Source organism: Syzygium oleosum, unplaced genomic scaffold, assembly GCF_021117445.2.
Source record: "Syzygium oleosum isolate NSW1041296 unplaced genomic scaffold, Sole_v2.1 Sole_v2.30, whole genome shotgun sequence".
NCBI classification, from domain to species: domain Eukaryota; kingdom Viridiplantae; phylum Streptophyta; class Magnoliopsida; order Myrtales; family Myrtaceae; genus Syzygium; species Syzygium oleosum.
Window position 1 is genome coordinate 1515883 of NW_026607514.1, and position 25129 is coordinate 1541011.

At 42.1% G+C, this 25129-nt stretch overlaps 2 protein-coding genes and 1 long non-coding RNA gene across 3 annotated transcripts; 1 reads left to right on the top strand and 2 right to left on the bottom strand.

Annotated features, from left to right (window-relative positions):
• Window positions 1–5064: 5064 nt before the first annotated feature.
• On the bottom strand, window positions 5065–8745 carry LOC115690160 (putative metallophosphoesterase At3g03305). Its single transcript, XM_030616423.2, has 4 exons — window positions 8397–8745; window positions 8055–8296; window positions 6145–7713; window positions 5065–5446 (listed from the first exon to the last, which is right to left on the bottom strand). The coding sequence occupies exons 1-4, from the start codon at window positions 8668–8670 to the stop codon at window positions 5315–5317; spliced, it is 2217 nt and encodes a 738-aa protein (XP_030472283.2). The 5' UTR covers window positions 8671–8745; the 3' UTR covers window positions 5065–5314.
• An 8244-nt stretch (window positions 8746–16989) lies between these two features.
• Window positions 16990–20123, top strand: LOC130135282 (uncharacterized). The gene is made up of 2 exons (XR_008814726.1): window positions 16990–17093; window positions 19309–20123. It is a non-coding gene; the product is annotated as an uncharacterized LOC130135282 (long non-coding RNA).
• On the bottom strand, window positions 19031–22550 carry LOC115690190 (AP2-like ethylene-responsive transcription factor BBM). The gene is made up of 9 exons (XM_030616449.2): window positions 22271–22550; window positions 21585–22143; window positions 21362–21444; window positions 21198–21206; window positions 20977–21065; window positions 20619–20692; window positions 20403–20453; window positions 20177–20253; window positions 19031–20001 (listed from the first exon to the last, which is right to left on the bottom strand). Exons 1-9 carry the CDS (start codon window positions 22404–22406, stop codon window positions 19031–19033), a joined length of 2049 nt encoding a protein of 682 aa, XP_030472309.2. The 5' UTR covers window positions 22407–22550.
• Window positions 22551–25129: the final 2579 nt, after the last annotated feature.

Below are 25129 nucleotides of genomic sequence, written 5' to 3' on the forward strand. Positions count from 1 at the left end.
TGCGGGGGATGGTGAAGTATTCGTACGACTGTCTCCCTCTCCCTCTCTCTCTCTCTCTATGTATAATGAAACTATGATGCATTGTCCAAGTGTATATATAGTCACTGTGCGGTATCTTTTCCTTTTATCCCGCCAGGTACTGTCACTAACTCTGGTGTTATTTTCAGTCTTTGAAAACTGTCGCTAGAAAAAGTTGAGGGGACCTATACGTCAGTCCCCGTACTAATATTCCGAGACGATGACCGGGAGGAGGAGGAGGAGGAGGAGGAGGAGTACAACGCTTGAACAGAACACCGTCCAGGGGGCTCCTCATCCAAGAGCATCCCATTATTCTACCCTGGTGTCTGAATCTTGCCCTTTCGGTCGTTAAAAAAAAGCAGAACATCCAAAGGCAGGTTTGTGAACTGAGCGTTTTGCGTAAGTACCTAGTACAACAAAAGGGCACCACAGGCTTTAACCTATAAGGTCCGACGATGGAAAAAGGCAGGTCACTTTCGAATTGCTTGCCAAAAAGGAGAGGTGATAAGCCCATAAAAGAGAGAGAGAGAGAGAGAGAGAGAGAGAGAGAGAGAGAGAGAGAGAGAGAGAACCTAGGCCTCGCGGAAAAATTTGTTATTTGGAATTACATCAGTCCAGTCGCACCATCCCTAAGTAAATTCTTTCAAGGAGGTTCATCACCTATGCATCTGTGTTTTGTGTATCATACGTATGACGGCATACCCGGGCATGACAGGACTCGGGTTTTCGATGACGTCCGGCAGGCACCGACAAGGATGACCACAGAGCGCACCTCAAATCTTCATAAACCCGATACCATACTCGTTTTGTGCAGACAAATCGACATTGCCAACCCATGCGACGCATTAATTAGGCGACAATCCTCCCTTTATCGCCCTCATGCGAGCCGGCGGTCGCACAGCCACTCCCTCCAAAAGCAAAGCGAGGGTGGAAAAAGGGGGGGATTTCTTCTTTGCGCCAGAAACAGGCGCTCCTTTTTCATATATGCCTCGTGAAATCGACGTTGTTCTGTCCAAACACTGCATAGTTTTTCTTTCCAAAGTGGCCCGGCATTATTGGGTTGGATGCAATAGGTCCCCCAAAAAGACCAAGAAAAAGATGATGGACCTTTTCCCTCCCCCATCTTGGACGAGATAAACCACTTCATTGCACCATTTTTTTCTGAGGGGGAAAGTATTCGGGGCGTGAACCCGCGATACCATGTGTCGTCGACGCGTGGAGAATCGAGGGAAACAAGTTTAATTAAAAAGCTCATATATTCCCCCTCTTTTGCGCTGCTTCAAACATCGAATGATTTTTCCCCTCTCTCCGTGTTGCCGTATCGATGGCAAAAAGGGCCGCACCAGATGTTTTCCATTTACGAACGCTACGTTTGCGGCGCACCCACATTGATTCCCATGCATGCATGTGGTGGGAGTGTGCAGCAACCTTATGTCCTCACGTATTATGTGATCGCGAGACCTTCTGGTCTGATATCGTGGTCGCGCCGGCATAATTAAAGAGCTAGCTTTTTAGCCCATGCTGAGCGCGGCTGGTAAAATACCAAGTTGGCTTAAAAAAGTCTTAGATCTATTGCATCGGTACCGATAGTCCTAAACCTTTCAATAAGATCGATTTAGTCTTAAACCTTTTATATTTGTGCCAATCGAATCCATCCGGCCAATTTTGGACGGAAATCGCTGATATGAACACCGGCCCTCCTACTTTAATATTTTTTTCTGAATTTTTTAATTATATTTTCTTTTTCTTTTTTCATTGTGCCTAGCGAGGGTCTCGCCCGGGCCATCACCGGCTGCAGGCAAGGGCTGCCAAGCCCTCGCCAGATTTGACGAGGGTGAGGGTTGCCCTTCGCAAGGGCTCAACCCTCGCAGCTTGCCCTCGAAGGCCACAATAAAAAATAATAAAAAATTTAGAAAATATTAAAATTTTGTAAAATTTGTCCACGTCGACGCTGATCGTGCCACGTAAGACGGCCGGCATCCATGTCAGCAATTTCTAGCCGAAATTGGCTGGATATACTCAATTGGCACAAATGCAAAAGATTTAGGATTGTATTGGTCCAATTAAAAGGTTTAAGACTGAATTGGTACCAATACGATAGGTTTGAGACTTTTTGGGTACTTTTCCTATTTTTTGAGTACTTCTGTTGCATCTACTATTGTGATTTTTTGCAAAATCAGTCTATTCAAATACTTAATGCTTGGTAAAATCTCTTTGCAATACAATTCTATTGGCTTAGCCATTGGCAGCCCAAGCACTCCAAAGATGCAATACATATTAAGAGGTTCTCCATACTAGAGGTGATCGTTACCCATTCCGATTTGGTCCCACCCAGGAATCAGGATTCGGACCAGAAGGACCAGTTCCCAGTTTCTAAAACCAAAGACCAGATTGCCTAGCCCTAGGACCATATCTAATCGGTCCGGTTCGATTCTGGGTGGTCTAGTGGAATCGGTTGATTTGCAAATAATTTCCAAAGAACATAGCCATCGCTTTTGAAAAAAAATCATTGATATTGTTACATATAGCTCCATCACCAAGATGATGAGATGTTGAGAGGTGTGGGGTAACCTTGAAGCGACAAAATTTAGCAAGATGTTGAGAGGCGTGAGAGGAAGAGCTCTTCCAAGTCGTCTTCCGCCAAGCTAAGAGGCAGAGTTGAGAGGCGAGAGGTCGAGCGAGGCATGAGCCATGAGAGGCAGAGCTCAGCTAAGAGGCGATTTAGGATTTTTGAAGGGAAAGAGGAGAGACGACTCGTGAGGTGAGAGAGGAGAGGGAAAGAGGACAGAGGAGTGCAGGACACGTGAGAAGGGAAGGGAAGAAATTTGTATGAGAAATAAAAAAATAAAAAAAAATAAAAAATCATCAGTCCGGTCTGAGCGGTCCAGTCTATTCGGTTTTCCCTTGGAACTGCGGACCAAAACAAAAATCACCGATTTCAATTTTATGGAACTAGAAATCGAACTGACGCCCCTCGGAACCGCCTAGAACCAGCCGATCCGGTTTGGTTCTAGTGGTTCCCGATTCGGTCGGTCCATGTTACTCACTCCTACACTATACGATCTCTTTGGTCAGCTATACAATCTTCCTTCTTGTCATTTCTTGTTGGTGACTCTTTCATCTCATTCTCTATACTCATTTCTCCATTTCACATGTTTTGCAATGCATGTTGTACTTTTGTTCTTCATTCCATGTATCTGCTCAATGAGAAGAAAACTCTTGAAAGTTTTTGTTTGGACATAATTACTCAAATGAATTGTTTTGGCTTTTCGTGAATAAGTTTGGGTTTCCTCAAATTTAAACAAATGACGAATTATTTGACTACCCGAATAACTTCGTTTTCGAGATTTTCTTTTCATTACCCTCCGCAATTCTAAATTTCGAAGTTCTCTTAAAAGGTGAATTCTCCACAAATTCTTTAGATGTGACTTTCAAATTTTTTTTTTGCCTAGATCATCCATACATTAGCTTTTCAAAATCTTTAGCAAAAAAAAAAAGGACTTTGAAAATAGATTAAAATAGAGAAAAGAAAAGGAAGAAGGTGGTAGACAGATGTTAAGGATTTTTCTAATTTCGGGAGCTCTATTGCTTTCAAACTTTGTGAAAAGGTCGGAGACGTGTTACACAATGAGAGGCCCCACTTGTCGACTTATCAAAGGACTTCTACTGTGTTCACCGAATGCACAGAAGTAGTAAACTCATCGAAAAGTTCTTGCAACACTCACAAGCATTTTCTAATAATATGGCCATATTTTGATTCAATGAGATTTATCAATCAGATGCACAATTGTATTACCGGGTTTAGCTTCCACTTTTGATGTAGTTCCAAGCAAATTGAAGAAGAGACTTGATTGATGATTATTAGAAGCATGATTAAATTAATCATTATTGGGTAGAAAAGCCAATGATCTAATCAAACATTGGGTGGTGTAAAGTGTAACTTTTCAAAATATGGTATGATAGGTGTAATTGTTGGTATACACTAAAGGGTAAAGCTTCTCTTATCTTTAAACTGCCTAATTCATGGGAATTATCATAGGCTATTTCGAATCTTTGAATGGGTTACCTAAGTTCTCTAGTAAACCACATAGTGACTTAGGCGAATATTGTTCTTTACCTACAATTTCATGGGTAGGTTAAATTTTTTTTAAACGAGTTATTTGTCATTAACTTGTGTATCTCGAATTGAACAAAAAGTGTAATCATGGGATACTCATATTATTAGTTCACTTGGCTTTGCCTTTCTTTTTTTTTAAAGAAAGCAACCTACTACAACAACATAAACAATTAAACATGGGCTCTCAAAATTAACTTGAGATTATTAATTTTACCAAATGGTCTTGCTTTTATTAATTTTTACATTTCTAAACAGGAAGCAAGCAACACAAAAAAATGACATGGTGTAGGAATAAAAAGTAGAAGAAAATATCAATTGGGGTATGTGTCGATCAAAGAGAGGGCCACATGTCGACTCCTTAGAGGCTCCCTCTCAAAAAGTAGTGGTTTGTTTCTCACAGAAGTGCTAGTCTTATTAAGATGGTTCACAACTAGTAAGTATTTAAACGAGTAGCCCATATCTAATGCCTAATAAGACTCTAACACATATATTAATCTGTAAATCGATTTTATAAACTAGTCTTAACATACACAATTAAATTCTTGGTAAACACCCAGATCCGTACGCTCTTTAATTATCCCACGGGTAAGATTATTCGCTATGCTCCGTGTATATGAATTAGCTTTCAAGGAACTGGCCACACAACGGCGCGAAGGTTAATATGCATGGTCTGAAAATAGGCACCAATCCATTATCTCAGCGGCTTTCTCTCCTTTAGTTGCAAGCATGGTATCACATGCATGACGTCAATAGAGAAATGTTGAGTGTAGTCTAAATAGTTATATCGAGACTTGTTTACTAAATGACGTGACAAACATTTAATGGGTGGTTAAAAGCACGCAAGAATGTAACATTGTCTATGTTATCATACTCAGTGGACATTCATACCCTTGGTCATATATCATTCTCAGTCACGACGATAGTAGATATATGCGAATCGAGATGGCATTTCTGAAAGAAGAAAAGCACGTGGAAAAGCTAAGAAGACAAGGAACCGCCGCAATTTAGCATCATGCATATCCTTTACAAGTGCTACAAGGTGGAGAATTACAATTGCCCATGTTTGGTTTGAGAAAAGAGTTTTCAGATTTCTAGAAAAAGTGTATGCTAGTTGAAGTTGGAATTTTTCTTTAGCAGTGAAAAGACCGGTCCAAGCCATGCGAGCAAGAGTTTACCTCTTCAATGCCTGAGTTGGTCGTTGCTCCTCGTTTTGTAGACTGCATAAGCCAGTAATACAGGAACCGAAAGGCTGTACACCGGAAAATTTATGAACGGATTCATCTCGTAAGCTTTCATTAGAGCTCTGCAGTTCTGTAATGAGAAATGATAAAGATGGAGAAGCAACAATTAACACCAAGGTTGTGGTGGGATCATTGACTGTAAGTGACCTGTATGCTTCCGGATTGTACTACATCATCCATTCGCAACTTTTTCAAAAGCTTAGGCAATCAAGAAGCGACAAAGTATTTTATAGACATTCAAAGCATGCATCAGAGGGTCTCACATCATATAAACTCCCAAACAAAAAGAAATCAACCAAGACATATCCGGCATCAACTTTCTATAACCAGATAACGTGAATCATGTGATGTACATGAAAGATTTAAGGTAGGACCAAATATTATGTCAATTAACTTCTTTAAGAAAATTCCGAATACAATGAAAGGCAGGGGTAATGGCCAAACTGAGTGATAGACTACTAATAAACCAAGCCAGAGCATAACCAATGTTGAGGATAAACCACCATTTCTGGAAAGACAGTGAATGTAGACTTGAGAAACCCTCCATTCAACTCTACTCACATTAACTTCTTATGTAACTCTCTACGCTAATCTCTTCATTCAATTTCATAGAGTCCAAAAACCCTCTATGCTACTTTTTTTCATTCTAGACCTCACCATCCTTAACGCATGAAGTAATTGAAGAGGATCTCACTCCAGAATATTTCATGGAATCACATAAGCCGTTCATTTCATTCAATTTCAAGTAGGTCATTTGACGAAACTTACCATAAAATGTTTGCAACAAACTGCTAAGCAAACCACCACAAGAAGTTTCCGCAACCAACGATTTCCAATCGCGGGAACCAGTCTCTTAATTCCTGGCGTATCAGACTTTACCGATCTCTTTTTCTCCTGACCATAATCATCTTTCTTTTTCCCAGCAGTGGAGCATATATGCTGATGAAAGCCTCTTTCAGCAGCCAAAGCTCCACAAACCAGTATCATTGGCAATACCACAGTGACAAGATGAGGAAGGACAATTACCATGACATCCGGAAATCCCAAAAACTCATGATTTTCACCTAAATGGATGTCCTTAACAACCCAACCCTTGTAAGTCATATATCCCATTCCACCGTTGCTAAATATTTGGCCACTTAACCAAGGGAACAAAAGAAGGAAGAACAGGTACCCCAAAATGCCAAACCATAACCCAGGAATATTGCAGAGCTCCTGCAAAAACCAAGCTATACCCCCCACAATGCCTTTACCAGTGGCAAATCTCATGTATGAGTACTGCTTCTTTAGGAATGTTTGGAGTGCTTTTGGGATAAGGAGAATAGAAAACATAAAGCACAGGGCAGACCAGAATAAAGGGAAATATAAGCCAGCCCATTGACAACCCATGACAAAAAACTCCTTCCATGTCCACGAGACTTGAGCAGTAAGACCATTAATGGAAAATGGTCTTAGTTCTGTCGAACTTGATTTACCAGCCATGTCTATAGCTTTGATCTGAAGCCAATATCTATCGGGTGACGGGTCCTCAAAGGCCCTGTAGTTCCAGGCAGCACTGTAAAAATTCCCCCTGGAGGCGTTACCCTCATGCTTAGTCATATGTGCTTCCATGACCATGCTTAGATCTCCATCTCTGGAGTCATATACTCTAGCGACAACCGATGCGATTGGGGAAACTGAAAACACCAGAGCTCTAATTGTTTCATAAGATGAAGGAACCATATATTGGCATTCATACCTGTCACGGGACAAAGACGTGGACATAAATCGAGAATCTAGTGGAAAAGTGGGCACAATAATAGTTTCTTTGACTCCTGACTCGAAGTTAATATCCAGGTATGAAACATGACCACTATCAATGGCCAAAATACGCATGGCTCGACTCTTTCTCCAGTCACCCATCTCCCATTCCCAGAATTCTTTGTATGGTGGGGCTCCAAAAGAACAATTCTGATCCCATAAAGTAGGCACTTGGTGAATGTTTAGCTGGAACAAATTGTGCAGAAAAGAATCGTGATCACTTGACTGGTGATGACGCTTCAAATTCTTGCCAAACCTTGTGTGGAGATGTCCACAGAGATAAGCAGATAGTGAATGTTTGAGAAAAATATCTCTCAAGCTCTTCCCCGACGATGAGGTAGCCGAGAATGAAAGTGGGAAATGCCCGAACGATATCTTGGTTACTGGTCTAGTGGTCAGTGAATCCCACTGTGATAGCTCAGAATCCAATTCAGCTAAGAGTTGATCAGTGGGATGTCCAAAGAGATTAGTCGGGCCTCGCGTACCCACAGACATTGTGCTATCCAATCCCACAAACAAGTGTTTCCGCTCCCCTGCCTTGAATAAATCGGTCCGTAACAGGGCAGACAAAAGAAATATCATTATGAAGAACACAGTTGGAATTACTACATGACAACAAATTAAGACTAACAATGGAGACCCCTCCTCACTCTGGAACTAATGCAAAGAATATCATCAAACAAGAGCCATTTTTGGGATGCACAAAAAGGGGCCGAGGCTAAATTTATGACTGAGCTAATTCTAACGAATCAAAAGAAAGGGGAGCAACTTTGCACATATGATCTCGCCAAAGAACAAGACAGGAACAACAGGCGGCGATGCTGATGAATGAACACCAAAATCTAAGCGACGGGAGAAATGTCAAAACTGAAACAGACCTGAAGAGTGACGCTGTTGATGTTACCAGTTCTACCCAATTGGGCGTTGATGCTGTACTTAGAGAAGAAGTCGAGCGAGCCCCCCTCAACGTTGACGCCGAAGTTGTCGTGATTCCCTCTGAGATCGTAGAAGAGGCTCTTGTGGAGACCGCTCCGCCTCGCCACGTCCTCCATCACGTCCCGGTACTCCACCCACTCCTCCTCGTTCAGCTTCATCGTGAGCAGATCCTCGCTCTTCCCATCTGCCAAGAAAACCGGGAATCAGTTCACGACCGCGAGCCGAACACGCGCGCTGAGGGAAAAACAGAGCATCATCGGCCGCCGTAGAATCAGGGGGACGACCGGTGAGGTCGCCGGTGACGAGGACGAGGGACGGGTTGACGAGGGAGAGGGCAGGGGCGACGTGGGTCTTGAAGTGGGCCGCCCGGAGAGGGTGGTGGACGCTGAAATGGAGATCGGAGAGCTGGACCACCCACACCACCGACTCCGGAGCGCCCTTCACCTCTATCACTCTCCGGCCACCCGCCGCTTCGGAGAGATGAAGAACAAGAAGTGGAGGAAGAAGGAGGAGGAGGAGAGCGGCGTTGCGTCGCCGTGTCGAGGAGGGAACCACCATCTCCGCCGGCTGCGGAGAGACGACCGATCGACTGCGGCGGCGGTCAGATGCCCCCCCGTCTCACGGTGATGGCTGAATTCCCACTGCCTGTACTTGTTTGTTCCAGTGCGGAAACGTGAAAAAAAAAAAAAACTTAAAAGGGTTAATATTGAAAAACCTTGGTGTATTGCGAAAAATTTACAGCAAACTAACTTTTGGGTCATAAAAAATCTCAAACAGGTACAACAAATTTACCCCCACTGATATGGATTTCCATGGGCTTGTCATGTCAATTAAGTTATTACAATGTTTCATTCAGCTTGGTAATTTCATGGTATAAATTGATGGAAGCTAACAGAGGGTAGATTTGTCTTGAGTGTACCGGTTTGATATTTTTGGTGGCTCAAAAATTATTTTTGGATAAATTTGTTATAACCGTACTGGTTTGAGGTTTTTTGTGACTTAAAAATTAGTTTTGGTAAATTTATCTAAAGTGCACCGATTTAGGATTTTTCATGATATTAACCCAAAACTTAACGTCTTGAATTCCATAACTATTTCGTTTAGTAATGGCATGGCCTAAAACTTGAACATCTTGAATTCCATAACTATTTTGTTTAGTAATGGCATGGCCTAAACCTAACTTGAGACGGGAGGTCTTTTTCTTATACAAGCTCTGGCTTTACTTTTATGTGTGATATTCGATATATGAAGGAACTTGATGTAGGGCATCAAGTCAGCTCTCAAGCTCCACTCATGTTTCATCGATCAAACCAACCCATTTCTTATTCCTATAAACATAGACCGATTTCGACCATACTTTGACTTGATGGGTTCAAGTTGTAGATGTTGGTTCTACGAGTTAGTTGTTAATTCAGTGAACAACTTGATGGGTTCAAGTTGTAGATGTTGGTTCTACGAGTTAGTTGTTAATTCAGTGAATAAGTGATCGATTATATAGTTGTCATTTAGCTACCTAGATGTCGATTTACAAGGTTGATGTCGACTATGAGGCTCTTAATCAATTACCTAGTAATTGGAAGCTATTATGATCAATTTCTATGTTATTTGATGATCTTTTACAATAACTATTAGGCTTCCAAGATTGAAGCACGAATTTGGAAAAGTCAAAGTTTAAATTTTTACGTATTTTAATGCATTTTCTAGTTCCCAGGTTTTTATTAAATTTTCTAGTTCTTATGTCTGTAAATGTTTGGTTATTTCCTATGTTTTGATTTCTCTATAAATAGAAACGTAATTATAGGGTGGTTGAATAGGTTGTATGAAGAAACTGAAGTTTATTTTTTAGTGAAATATCAAACAATTAGCACACAAGATAGTGTTAGAAGTAAGCCAACGTGAAATAGATAGATCACATAGCAATTTATAGTGATTTAGCTTATTCCCGAGCAAACGTCCAGTCCAGTCTCTTGCTAATAGCCTCAATCGCAGCTATATTCCACTAGAAACCCGCAATGCGAGTTACAACTGGCCAGTATTGTTCCATTCACACAGTAAATCACACTATCAAGACATAATAACTACCCTTACACTTGTACACTTGATTATTTATTATTACAGTGCTAAACTAATACGGAGAGATATTCATAATAACATTAGAGATAATTTCTAGCTTAGATTACAATTGTTGAAATCAACGTATCCAACCCTCTTCTAAGCTTCGCTGCTACTTATATATAAGTCTTCAATCTAACCGTTGGAAACCTTCAAATACACATAGCTAGCCGCTCCTACAATCGCTTCCTTTGATTGCCGCAGGTTTCCTAAAATGGAGCCTGCTACAAAGGTCTTTTCTCTGAAGTAGAAACCTGTCAACTGATTTTCTAATACCTTTCCCGATTTTTTAGCCACGGAGTCCAACTATAACCGCTATTTTCTGTACCATCAACGGTGATCTTCCAACATATATCTCACCATCATTAGAGCCAATGCATCACCATCACAATTTGATACTCACCATCACTAGGTGTAGATTGTGAGTGATTTGATTAACAATCTTTAGTGGCGATATCAAACAATCACTAAATCTTTACCGTACTTGTTGAAATCACCTCCGCTAAACTCAATGCCATTGTCTATTTTGAGACGCATTATCTTCTTCCCGGTTTGATTTTCAATCAACATCTTCCACTTCTTGAACGTATCAAAAACGTCACTCTTACGCTTAAAACCTAGACTTTCTTAGAAAAGACATCAATAAATATCAGAAGATAAACTGCACCACTTAGATGTAATTTGTGCAGGTCCCTACAAATCAGAGTGAATGTAGTCAACTATGCCCTTTGTCGAGTGCACCTCAGTATAGAAACTAATTCTGCTTTACTTCCCGAAAACACAATGCTCGCAAAAGTCAAGTGAGACCGTATACTCTCCATAGAGTAAACCGCGTTTACTCAAGATAGTCATTCCTCTTTCGCTCATGTCACCCAATTGCATATGCCACAACCTTGATTTCTCAGAATCTGAAGATGATGATACATTTGAAAAACCTAGAACTGTACCTCCCTACATAACGTAAAGGTTATTCTTCTTATTACCTCTCATCACAATCAAGGAGCCCTTTGAAATTTTCAAAACTCCACCTCAACCCATGTACATGCATGTAGTGGAATCCATACTATTCAACGAAATAAGGTTCTTTTTCAAATATGGGATGTGCCTAACGTTTGTCAAAATTCTTACTATCTTGTCATGACATTTGATCCGTACTGTACCAATACCCATAATCCTGCAAACCACAATGTTGCCCATTAAAACTGAATCACCACTGACTTTCTCATATATGTAGAGCTAATCTCTATTTGAACACATGTGGTATGAATATGTCGAATCCAAAATCCATATGTCGTTAACACGACAATCCGAAGACGAAATAGTAAGAATTTTGTCTACATCAACTGACTTGTTATCCTTCACCAGACTAGTCGAATTGGAACTCTCCATGGACTTCTTCCCCTAAGTCTTGAGCAAAGGACACTCATTTTTGTAGTGCTCGAAATCGTGACATATTAATACTCCATTTGGCCGGACCTAGACTTCGAACGCCCTTTACTACTTTTGCACTTATCACGATGATTTGACATTCCCCTAACAACTAAACCATTGGCTTTATCATCAATACTAGTCGCATTCAACTTTGTGCACATCTCCGAGAAATTCAACGAGGCCTTCACGTCCTCAAGAGTTACAGATTCCCTTCCATACAACATAGAATTCACAAAATTCTCATATGAGTTCAGTAGTGAGCATACAAAATAGTTTTTGGTCTTCATCATCTAATTCCAAATTCAGATTTTTCATATCCATCTGAATCTTATTAAATTCATCAAGATGTTCTTGGATAGGAGTACCTTTCTACATCTTTAGCGAGTAAAGACGATGCTTCAAGAATAATCTCGTCATAAGAGATATCTTCATGTAGAGACTATCGAGCTTCTTCCCCAATTCCAAAGCCTTTTCTTCATCGGCGACCTCACAAAGCATCTTGTCGAACAATGACAATTGGATGGTGTTGTGCGCCCTCTCTTCTATCTCCTTGATCTCGGCTGAAGTTCTGTCGTCGGGGTACTTCCCATCCAAGCCTCTAACCAAACCTTCCTGATGCAACAACACCTTCATCTTGATCCTCCGTAGCCCAAAATTATTTTGGCCATCAAAGGGTGCCACTTTGAACTTGATAGATGCCATTTCGAACAAAAAATTGAAATTTCTGCCCTCTGATACCAATTTGTCGCAGAATAACGCCAAAAGATGCAGAAATCGAAGCACAAATAGCAAAGGATGAAACCAAAACCAAAACCAAAACCACACGAGACACAAGATATACGTAAAAACCCAAGACGGGAAAAAACCACAAGGAGAGAGGGAGGGTTTAACTATCTTCAACAACAAGTACAAGAGTACAATCCAAAATGTCAAAAAAAACAAACCGCTTGGTGAGACACAAGATCTAAAAATCTAATAAGAAGATAGCAAGAACAAAGAATGGAGAGAATGTAGAGGTTAGGGTTAGCAATGTGTTGTGTAACACAACCCTTTTATAATCTCCCTCAAAAAAGCCCTAAAACAAATGCGCATGGTCCAAAATGCCTTTTTCACCAATTTAAAAGTCAAATCTAAATCTTCTTGGTCGAGGACGAGGAGCTAGTGGTCTCGGTAGTGCCACTAATGTTTTTCCTTTACTAAAGTGATCAAAATGTTTAAATATTGTCACGTTAGATTTCTGGCATCCCAAATTGGTAATAACACTCGAGTAATCATTTTTTTTGCCAAAGTAGCATTGAAGTGATCTATGAAAATGTTTTGGCACTAAAATGAGCGTCGTATGAAAATTATGATATTTTGAATATCTTTTTCCTCACATGTTAATATGAACTTTTTCAAACTTATGAAATTATCAGGGATTAACTAATTGAATAAATGCCCACTTACTCCATTTTCTAGATTATCACACATTCTCTTAATATGGATAAAAAAAGTTAGAAGTTGTAGAAGTAGAAATTGGTCCCACTTTGTTATTTCCATTTCTCTCCTAACATAATTATCATTTGCTAGACACTTAAAAATCACAGAACATTGCAATTTTGAGGTGTGCAGTTATCTACTAATTTCTAAATCCACTGCTGCTAAGGCTAAAGTGGCAAAATTGTTCCCCTGCATGAAGTGTGGTAGTGATCCACCATTACACCCGAGTCAATCCAAGCTGAGTACGAGGGTTCGAACTCGATAGTCCAAGGTGGGATCAAAGTAGTTGTAGAGAGGACCGTAGTGTTGACACGTAAACTTTAATTGCCCAATTAAAATTTATTGCGCAAAAATTAGGAGTTAATTTTTAACCATTAAAACAAAAATAAAAATATTTAATTGCATAACATATAGACATTAAACACATGTGCATTAATTGTACTGATTAGAATATTTTTCCCTTAAAAAAAAAAAAAAAATCGAATCGGGCCGGGTCGAGGCCAAGTCAACCTGGCCCTCTCCTTTTTCCCTTCGGGCTTGGCCCTTTCCCCTTTTCCTTTTTCCCCTCACGTGAGCTGGGCTTGGCCTTGTCACGCCCCGACTCAGAATCACAATCGTTGCTTGTTGACCGATTATGACCCATTCGAGCTCATGACTCGCGAAAATGAATTAGTATGTCCCGTTCATTTTAAATGCGCAAACAGAAGCAATATTAAACGAGACATAAAAAAACATCATAAGCAAATATTGCACGTTATATTTACATGATTCGTGCTTATTTTAACAAGGTCATCTTTCGAGTTTTTGCAAACCACGCATATATTTTATACGCTATTCCAAAGGCATTTTCGAACAAAAGCCGACTATGAACAATAAAATTTTGGCTTAGGGTGATCCTACTCCCACTACTCCGTCTCCTCGCGCTCCCGTTTACTCGTGCTACTCCTCCCCGTGACTCGTCCACCTGGTTGTCTCACACCCCACCCTTGGCATGCCCCGGAGCCGGCTCGCCCATACTGTCGAAGGGGCCGCTGAACTTGCGCAGGGCTCCAATCCAGTCTCTGTTAGACAGGCGGTACCACGCCACATATGTGTGGGGAACCAATTCCTCGAGGCCCTCATCCACCATTACATAAGTTGTAATTCGACGATAGCCGCGGCTTTCACGAGCATCGATCACGGTAAGCAATTCAGCTCGCATCTCTATGGGGTTGTCAAAATGGGTTGGGGGAGACGCCATCCTACGAACCTGAAAAGAGAAAAATAACGTGGAATGAGTCGGAGAACTCAATAAGTGAACTCACTAATGTCAAGCGAGAATGAATTGATCGCCCTTAACATGAGTCGGCTCTTACCGCACCGGTATCAATGGCAAATCAATAGCAAAGTTCATGCCAAGAAATAACAATAGAACATCAAGCATGGCTACCTCTCGTGAACATTCCCGTCAAGCCCTGTTTTCTATTTCGAGATGTGAACATTAAACACGAAATATAAGCAAATCATGGAAAGAACCAACTATGATCAACCAAGTGACCAAGATACGGTCCAAGCAACCACGTCACAACGCATCTCAACTTCCTTTCCCGATATTAGGGAATTCACTTATTCAAATGATAAAACTAGAACACGTGAGAAATAAGGAAAGCAAGAGGCGTGTGGCTTGAGCACGTGAAAGGCGGGGTGTCGGACGTGAACTTCCTAATGGCCGAACAACAAGGAGAAAAAGGATGGTCGATTGGTGTGTGTGCGCGTGTGGGGCTCCCATTCAAGTGGAGGCCTTCTCTATTTATAGTGGTCCATGCTTGAAGAAGAGGCAAAGTCATAATGATATGGCCCCTAAAGTCAAGTGCCATCATTACTTTGATCTAGAAAATCTTAGTCATTAATGTCATTAACGGAGAAGAGCCAAAAGATTATGATGGGAAGATCTTGCAAATCTTGTGCATTAATTGGCTTTCTCTCTTTCTCTCTATCTCTCTCTCTTGGCTCCTCCTTGGCCGACCTCCTCCTCCTTGTCTCTTGTCTATTATTGGTGACCACGAGTCACCAAGCTTTCATTATGGGAGTGGACAACTCAGCTGGTCCCAATTATGAAAGGGGACACCTAAGCTAAGTTCCAATAATGGTGGCTTTTAGTGGACAATTTGACTTGGTCAAATTTTGTCTCTTAGTTCCCTCTATTTTCTGAAGCGTGAGGCCTTTTTCTAGTCCTCTACAAGTGCTGGTTTTGCTCACAAATAGTTCGGATCAATCGACTTACACGATATCGACTAATCGATGCTTAACTTGTAACCCCGCATCATAATCACTCCACTTATTTTCCGAGGGTTTTTCGCAACAAAACACACTTATTATACCCCGAGGTTCGTAGAAAAACCTCCAAATGTGACCAAACACAACCAAACAAAAGTCCAAGTCCAACTATACAATCAGCCGATCCGGGTTGCCCAAACGCGTGGCCTGTGCAATCAGGCCTAGCCGGGCACAAGGCCAGGCACACTGCCGGGCTACATGGGCACACGGCCAGGCACATGGCCGGCCGTGTGGCCGAGCGCACGGGCGCGGTGCTGGGCTGCACGAGCGGCGCGCTGAGCACGACGCCGATCCGCACGGGCAAGGGGCAGGTTGATGGGCCCAATAGATGCATTAGCTTATGAATGGGCATGGCACAATGCATGGCTCATGACAAAGTCTCTTGGGCACGGAATTAGGTTGGAGCCGGATTTGACGAGCACATTGCCTGGCAAAAGGGTCAGGCACAATGCCTAGCACACGACTAGGCACATAGCCGGTCCGTGATTTAACTGACCGGCACAATGGCCGATCATGTCCGGGCACGAGGCCTGGCCGGCGCGGTTGGCACATAGCCTAGTTCGCGGCCAAACCATTAGGCTCGTGGCCTGGCACATGGCTCGTCCATGGCCTATCCAACTTGACGCAATGATCCGTGGCCGATTCACTATCGGTCCACGTTCGAGTGTCAACGACCCGTGGTCGACCCTTGGTTGTCATGTAGCCTCGTGGAATTCAGTACCTCGGAAGCAACCATGGTCATCCGTGACCGATACGTGGCCGTTCGGTATCACCCGCGACCGACGCGACCGATACATGCCGACATAGGATTGATCCATAGCTATCTCGGACTGTCCCACTGACAGCCCTTATGATCGAAGGGTCAATTCACAGTCATATCACTCTAATCGTCTTGCGTGATCAGGGAGTCATTCCACTGTCAATCCCTAGGTCAATTCATGAATAATCTTTCGATCGAACTATGACCAACCCTCAGTACACTCGTTCCGACCATGTTATCCGTTCTATTACCGACTCTCGGCTTGGACTACTTGCCCAATCTATCACTATTTACCTTTGGCCACCGAGGTCTAAATTCGAGAATGTCACAGGCCTAGCCCACTCTTCCTTTTCCTCTGGCCCGACCTCTCTCTCTCTCTCTCTCTCTCTCTCTCTCTCTCTCTCTCTCTCTCTCTCTCTCTCTCTCTCTCTCTCTCTCTCTCTCTCTCTCTCTCTCTCTCTCTCTCTCTCTCTCTCTCTCTCTCTCTCTCTCTCTCTCTCTCTCTCTCTCTCTCCTAGTCGCGGTGGATGCTGTTCAGACGAGTTTTGCCGTTACACCGAGCAAAATCAAGCGGAGAAGAGAGTAGAGTAGAGAAAGTAAAGCAAAGCAAAGCAGACCATGAGCAACCCGGAGAGACAGATCAAGTGGCCGTCAGCCGCCATAAAAGCCGAGGAGAGAGGATAGAGAAGGGGTCGTCCAATTTAAGAAGAAAAAGAGAGAAAGAGAGAGAGAGAGAACGAGAGAGAGAGAGAGAGAGAGAGAGAGAGAGAGAGAGAGAGAGAGAGAGAGCAAGAGTTGAGTGAAGAGTGAGTGAGAGGGAGCCCCGACCAGCCTCACTGTCACCCATGAGCCGACTGATGACCCCCAGCCGAAGCTTCAACCGGTGAGTCTCTCACGGCCCCTATTTTACCCTTTTTCTGCGCAGGTTGGCTTGGAGTTCATGGCAGTCCTTTTTGCACGAACACTGGCCCATACCATCCCTGTTCCTGGTCTAGGCGGCACCGTAGGGGGTGTGCCATGGCTGCCGGAGTAGGTCTATGCCCCGAGAAAGGTCGAGGACCTCTTATTTCAACCGCGCACAGCAACTGCTCAATGAAACTCCTGAACGAGATTCATTTGTTGTGGTCTTTGACCGGCGATGTAGAGGCTAGCCAGGGAGCTGGGAGGCTTAAGTCGGTCTTGTGGTCTCCGTTTGAGACCGAACAGAGGCCAAAATTTGGCCTAGGTTCGCCGGCCAAGCCTCAGCCAGAGCGGGGCCAAGAGGCCCTGGCTGAAGGCTCGTTCGGCGGTCGTTGTAGTCGGCTAGAATGGTGGCCGACCAAGTAGGGCCCCGAGACTTAAAGGCGGGCAAGATAGGCTACCGGCTAGCCTCTAGCCCGGCTACTTACCGGCGCCTGTCCTCGGCCTTCGTTGAGGCCTCGCCCACCTGAGGCATGCAAGAACCGGGTCGAATCGAACCCGCAGTCTTGGTCGGACCAGTTTGCAGGTGTTGGCTAATCCGGTTCGGATCCGAAGACTCAACTCGGGTCCATTTATATAATATAATATTACATTATTTTAATATATAAAAATATTTCTTAATTAAAAAATAAATGATTTTTTAAATTTGTTTGATTCGCATGTTTTGAATCGCATGTTTAATTCGGTCTTGCATGTAGATGTTTAGAAGCATGTTAGGCCGTTGCTTGCACACTTCCAATGCATAGATTTTTGTTTTCTTAGTCCGATTAGGATTAGAACCCTATAATTCACAATCGATAGAAAGACTGCATGTATACTTTGGTTGCCAATTGTTAGTTTAATGATTGCGCACCCGCCTAATCACCTTATTTATTAATGGAGAGATTCGAAATCAATCCAAACTGTCTGACAAATATTTCCGGAATTGAATAGGATAAAGGTACCGAAAGGGCACTAGTTGTATAATTAGTGTAATCAAGTCTCCGAACTCTTTAAATCTCTGGTTCGTAGGAGTAAGGCGATTCTCCCGTCATCTTACTTGAGTTTCTAATCGACCCACCCTAAACTGATTAGTGGCAACCCCTAGATAAAACTGATTTGCATGTTAATAATATGGATCTTAAGTCGCGAGTTGGTATGGATTTGGGAGAGCTCGAGTTAAGTCCTAAATTTAGACTTAGTAATCCATTAGCCTCTTAACCTCTTGGCTCCTGAGGGCCGCCGCGGGGAGGTCCCGACAAGCGGAGATTCTGTTCTCTCACGATTGCATATTTGAGGTTTGTAACCATAAGCACAGAAAAGAGTCACTCCCAGTGCAGAGCTTTCAGTGGAAGGCATGAACACTTAGCCTTGTGAATCTCGGAATCGAGATCTCAAGTGTCCCACGTAGCCATGAGTTTCTAGGATTGCCGATGCCAAAGAGGAAGAGAAGACTAAGCAACTGGCATTCTTTGCGTGACCAGATCAATGTATATATATCGTTCAGAGTTACATAGCATGGTTAGATTGATAAAGGGTGACAAAAGCTTTTCCGAAAGTATCCAATGCATGCAGCCCAATCGAAGTTTCCCAAAATTATAGCATGAGAGAGCTCGAGCGAGAGGGAGGCAATTAAGCTCTCGGATGCTATTGCATGAACTTCAGTGAGCGACCATTGTAAGTGCACATTTAAAAGCTAAAGGGGCAAAAATGCGAAAGAAAGAAAGAAAGACTTGTGAAAGGAAGGGTCCTATCTTCGATCTGTCTCTCTGTTAGCGAATGACGAATGGGGGAGAGGCGGATTTAGTTAAGAATAATCAAAAGACAGCGAACGCAAAACTAAAAAGGGTGAGTGAAATCCTGCATGATGATGGCCGCAGATCAAGTGTCCTTCCACACGGCGAAAGGGGATGCCTCCACCTGATGCATCGCACAATTGTTACTAGAGAAGAGGGTTGTTGTTGTTGGCACTGCAGTGGGTAGCCAACCCAGCTCGTATCCACCACCTTGTTGATAATGTTCATGGTTGCAATCATCTTGAATGTGGTTCTGTTGACCATACCCAATTACTTTCGCTAGCCCATCATTATCTTTAGTTTCATTCACTCTGAATTGCTCGGTATGCTGATTTTGATGATGATGGCCAATGCCATTGCTAGCCAAGACGGTTCCCACCGGGATCCCAAGCCCAGAATGATTATTATTCCCATATGCAGCTGCATTGTTGAATCCATTACCACCATACACAAGAGAATTGGAGGATGAACTCTGCTCCATGGATATTGGGGAGTCGATGTTATTGTTGGAAGAGTCAGTGGTGCTCAATAAGAGGGAATTGGAAGAGGCAGGCTGGTGGTTGAAGAAATTGTGGGTGGTGTTAATGGTGTTGGAGTTGGAATAACAATAATCATCCTCTTGCTCTTGCTTGCATGGCCACGCCCTCTGCACATGCCCATATCCATATGGCGAGGGCAACTGATGATGCCGATTTATCGCATGCTGCATATTACTGTTGCTCATCCATGCCTGCGCCTGTGCTTGTGCATGGAGGAAATCCCCATAATCAGTGGTACCACCTTTGAATGTCGTATAGGGCCAGAAAGCGCTGAGCGGTGATCCAGAGACAAAGTTATGGTGCTCATGTGATCCCCCAAGAGTGATGTGGCCCGCGATGGCAGGCACTGACTGCTCGGCTTCCTTCAAGCGCTTGGCGGCTGCTCCAATAGGCAAGTTGGTGCTCTCCAGGATGGTCTTCACGTCGTAACGGCTCATGTCGAAATTGGTCACTGCGTTCAGCCCCCTGAACTTTATGGCGGCTATATCATATGCCTCGGCTGCTTCCTCTTGGGTACCTGCCAGCAATTTTTGCATTCAGTGTGCAATTCATCAGATACATGTACATATAGATACCTAACGTGGCACCTATAATAGTTAACAGAGTCAAGATTCAAATACATATTCAATCGTTTATGCACAGTTTAAATTGTTGTTACTATATGAACACAGGAAACTAGGGAGAGAACTCACTGAAAGTGCCCAAGTAAAGGTCCTTGTTCCCAGCAACCCTTCCTATTCTTGCTTGCCACCTTCCATGCTGGTGATGTCTGACACCACATACCCAAAAAAGCTCTAATTAATTAAGTTCAAACACATATTAAATCCTGATAAAATATGTGAGACAATGATAATCTAATCTTGGGGATTCACTCAACCGTGGGCCACAATCAGTTCATGCAAAAGTCATATACATTACCTGGTCACTCCTCTATAAATGGATGCCCCACGAGAGAACCCACTACTCTTCCTGCAACAAAGCATCGAAGAGATAAATAAAAAAATAACTCCATAGAGCAGATCTTTGGAATTTCACCTTCAATTCATTCTTAATGCAGTCCAAATCGTTAAGTAAATATATATCTGTTGTGTTAAGGAGTGACGAAGATATGTATTGTACGATGCATTACTGTACCTTCGCAAAGACGCAATGAACTCCTGCCTGGTCATGTGCTTCATCTCTTCCAACTCTTTATCGTAATTGCTGATCTGAAAGGTCATACCCAATACATTGTTTTAGATAGAAAAGAGACAAAAAAGGACGCAGTCATCTGAGTGGGAAACAAAAGAAGGTACACTTGTCGGGTAATTCATCGGTGAACTGAGGACACATCCCTCGTATTAGGGAGACCATTTAGGATCTCATCTAAAACACGTCACTGCCCGGGAGTAAAAGGTAAGATAAGAAAAAGGTTAACACATCCCTACGAAGTCTAATCACCAAATTAACAAATTAAATTAGAGGCGATGCAATAATCGGTGCAGGCAGTTACCGGGAAATTGGTCGTGGTGGTGGTGCCCCAATACTTGAGAGCGGCTAAATCATAGGCTCGGGCGGCCTTTTCTTCCTTGTCATAACCTCCTACATGAACAAATCAATCATCACAAAACAAGTTAGATATAGTAATAGAGATTCTGATGATGTATATTGAGCTCAATTTGATTGCAAAGAAAGATATGGAGGGCTGATATTGGCATATAAAGGGATACTTACCCAGATAAACTGCGACAAAGTGAAGTCAGTGAGGATGGAGGAAGCCAGGCCAAAATGAAGACGTTCAAGTAGAGAGGACATACATTGTGGTAAGCACTTAACCAGGAGACAAATGATTAATAATGACTCATAGCATCTGAAGAGGGCACCAAAGTTACTGTTACCTTGCCTTCCCTTGCGAGTTTGGCCTTCCCGACGGCAGGTATTGTCCCAAAGGTGAGCCTCATATCTCCCAGTCCATCTATGCCTGCACCAAAAGCCAAGAGATCCCAACATATGTATTGAGACATAAAAGTACAATATATGCTTCTCCACAATGAACATATATATGCATAGATAAACATGAGAAGGTGGTGAGGAGTTAGTGAAAAAGGAAGAAGGGCGAACCTGGTAACGCCGCGATAGATGGAAGTGCGTTGTCCGAAAGTATCGGCAGATCTACGAGGGAGTGAGTCGGCGGACAAAGTGGTTGGGGTATCATCAGTAGAGGAGTTATCACGAAGAAGAGGAGGAGCAGGAGGGGCCGTTTGCATTTGTGGATCATTGTGATCGATACCACAACCGCCGCCACTGGCAGAAGCGGTGGAGAGCGACAGCGCTTGTGCTGGTGCACCGATCTCCGTCCCGGCCAGACTAGTACTAGTATTGCTATTGGGAGGGTGGGTCCTCAGCCAAGACTTGATCATGGACAAGCCGAGCATGGAGGAGGATGAGGCGGAGCCGGAGCCGGAGCCGCCCATGTTGAAGTTGTGGTTGAGGTGGAGGTGGTCATGATCAGAAGAAGAGGAGAGGGGGTTGCACCCGAGAAAGTTGTCGAGCTTATTGGGGGCTTGTTCATCATCAGCAACTGGGGTTTGGGCCAAGAGCATAGCTGATGCTGATAGATCCACCACCGAGTTCACTGCCTTGAAGCTTCCATCTCCTCCCACCCTCTTCACCCTCCAATCTGCACTCACACCCATTCATTTGTTCATTAATTTCTACCCATTGCTTCATCCATCCATCATAAACACGTATCGGGTTCAAGAAGAAGAAGAAGAAGGTATGTGTGCAGGCGCACTCAGTAATATTACCTGAAACATCACCATCATCAACAGCGGTGGGATCAGAAATGCCCTGGGAATGGGAGAGGAAAGGAAGTGGGAGAGCAAGGGGCTGCTGTGACTGTGAAGAGAGAGAGAAACCCAACCACTTGTTCATCGAACCCATTTGCCTTTTGGATCTATTCACCTTCTCTGTATCCTAAACACATACCTTCTCATGCATAAGATTGATCAACCTTCTTTAAGTAAACAGATGGAGGAGGAGCCAGACTCCACTTTGGGGAGAGAGAGAGAGAGAGAGAGAGAGAGAGAGAGAGAGAGAGAAGCATTCCCCCTGATATGACTTCTGTGTTTTTGGGCCTTTGAGACTGCAGGTGGAAGAAGGGAGAGAGGGAGAGGAAAAGGCCATACCCCCCCATCTTCATTTTTGTTTAACTATATGTCATCTTTTTCTTTAAATTTTTTTGAAAAACATAAAATAATCATTTCATTATTTCCCTTATAACCCACAAAAATTGACTTTTAAGAAAAAAATGCAGGTACCTAATTGACTTCCTTTGACTACTTTATCTTCAATGCCACCTTTAAAGCTGCGTTTGATCGTCTGAATTTTTAGCCATGATAGGATTATATAGGATAAGATACAAAATCCACGGGATTTGCTATAATTTATCTACTGTTTGGTAAATCGCAGTAATAAAGCCGGACATTTTTACATATTACAATGTTTATTATTTGTTATAAACGTCATATCAGTGTAAATGAACATAAAAATTGCACAAACTGACACGATTAAAATTTCTCACCACACTCTTATCTACTTCATTTGTATTTGCTCATTTGTTATTATTTTTCCCTCTCTTTTTGTAATTATTTTCTTTTTTATTTCTTTTTTCCCCTTCCATCATTCTCTAATAACATCTTATTAAATAGTAAACTATACTAATATACCTAAAATATGTAGTAAATATAAATACTAAATTTATATATATATGAAATTTATATCATGAGATAGAAAGAAATTTGAATATATAAATAAAAATAAGAATAAATAAAAACGAAATTGTTGTTATTTTTTTGTTAATTTGAATTTTTATAATAAAATTCAAATATTAATTATATTCATATATTATTTAAATTTTATCAGTTTAACAAATTTGTTATTCGAGAAAAATAACTTTTATGTGGATATTAGAAATCATATCCACCTTTATCCCACCTTCCCCATGGGATAATTTTATTCGGGTTATATCCTTCATATATCCAACTTTATCCTATATTTGGCGCTTACTTTATCCTGTCTTGAGCAAGCGCCAAATACAGGATAGGATAAAATTTATCCTATCTTGAATTTTATCCGGACTACCAAACGTAGCCTAAGGGTTTATCATTTGTTCATATATATGTTGGATATGTGTACATTGATATAGAAGTTAAAAACACCTAATCAACCTCCTTTAAGGGAGCTTTGTACATAGATATATTGATGTATCCTATCCCTAATATACGATAATAGATCTGTTACCTAGATTGTGCACGCAGCTTCTTCGGACCAAGAGCTATCGCCCCAAGAGCTTTAACCTGACTCCTTCCATCTACCTAGACCGAGATTATAGACACTCCACTTACAATACATCGTCTCGTCAGTAGTTCATTAAATAACAAAAGTACAGAAGCAAAGTTTGAACGAGGCATGCACTTCCCAAGCGGAATAGTTTAATAAAGCCAATTCGAATATGTTGGAACTAAGACCAAGTAGGGAAAGCTGAGCTTATATATTCCTGCCCTTTTGTCTTCTTTTTTTTTTTTTGGTCATGACCCTTTTGTCTTTACTGGGTTTAGAAAAGATCATGTGCAAGAACTCATTAACATATACACAAATGCATTATGATATGACTATGAGCATGCGTGTGCCTTCTTAATTTAAACCTAAAATCCATGAGGAAGAAGACCCACGAATTGTTCTGAAAATGATAACTTGGAGGGCAATCGGATAGACCACTCCACCCCCCTGGTCACCAACCAGCCCACCACAACCAGCGACCGCCACCACCGTGGTCATGGGCATGGGACCTTTGAATCTATCAGCACTTGAATTCTAGGAAAATGTTGACCACATGCATGTACTTTATCCTCTTTAAGATCATTGTAATTATTGTATCTACTCCTATCGTCGTAGGATCGGCTTCACATGCCATCTGAACCCCGCGCATCGGGTGTTTTGCTTTCCTTTTCTGTCTAGTCAAAGAAACTGGGAGTAATTATAACATATACCGACAATGTTATTAAAGCTCTTATAGTTGTCTAACTCGTACTAATTAATCAACTATAGAAAGTAGCATGCTTATCTAAATTCCGAGAAAAAGAGTGTAATTAACATTTTTCGGATGGAAAGGTTTATTAATGAAACTTACTTAATTACAAAACAATGTTTTATTTTTCCACCACCATCGAATTGCAAGATGGCATTTAATTCCCTAATCGTCACTATCGCCAACGAAGTGTTGGTCCCTCGTTTGAAGCAAGAGTAATTATATACCGACAATGCTATTAAACCCCTCACAGTCGTCGGACTCTTACTAAGTAATCAATTATAGAAAAAATCATGCTTCTTTAATTTCGAGAAAAGAGTGTAATTAACATTTTCCGAATGCAAAAGTTTTCTTATGAAACTTACTTAATTACAAAACAAGTTTTGTTTCTCACGACCATCGAATTGCAAAATGGCATTTAATTCCCTAAACGTCACCACCGCCAACGAACTGCTGATCCCCCCGTTCAAAGCGGGGGGTGGGTTCACTCTGAGATATTCTGCAGACTGATGGGGTTGTTCATGCATGCAGGCTTTAGCAGTGCAATCTAAGAAAAAGCAGATTAATATAGTATTAA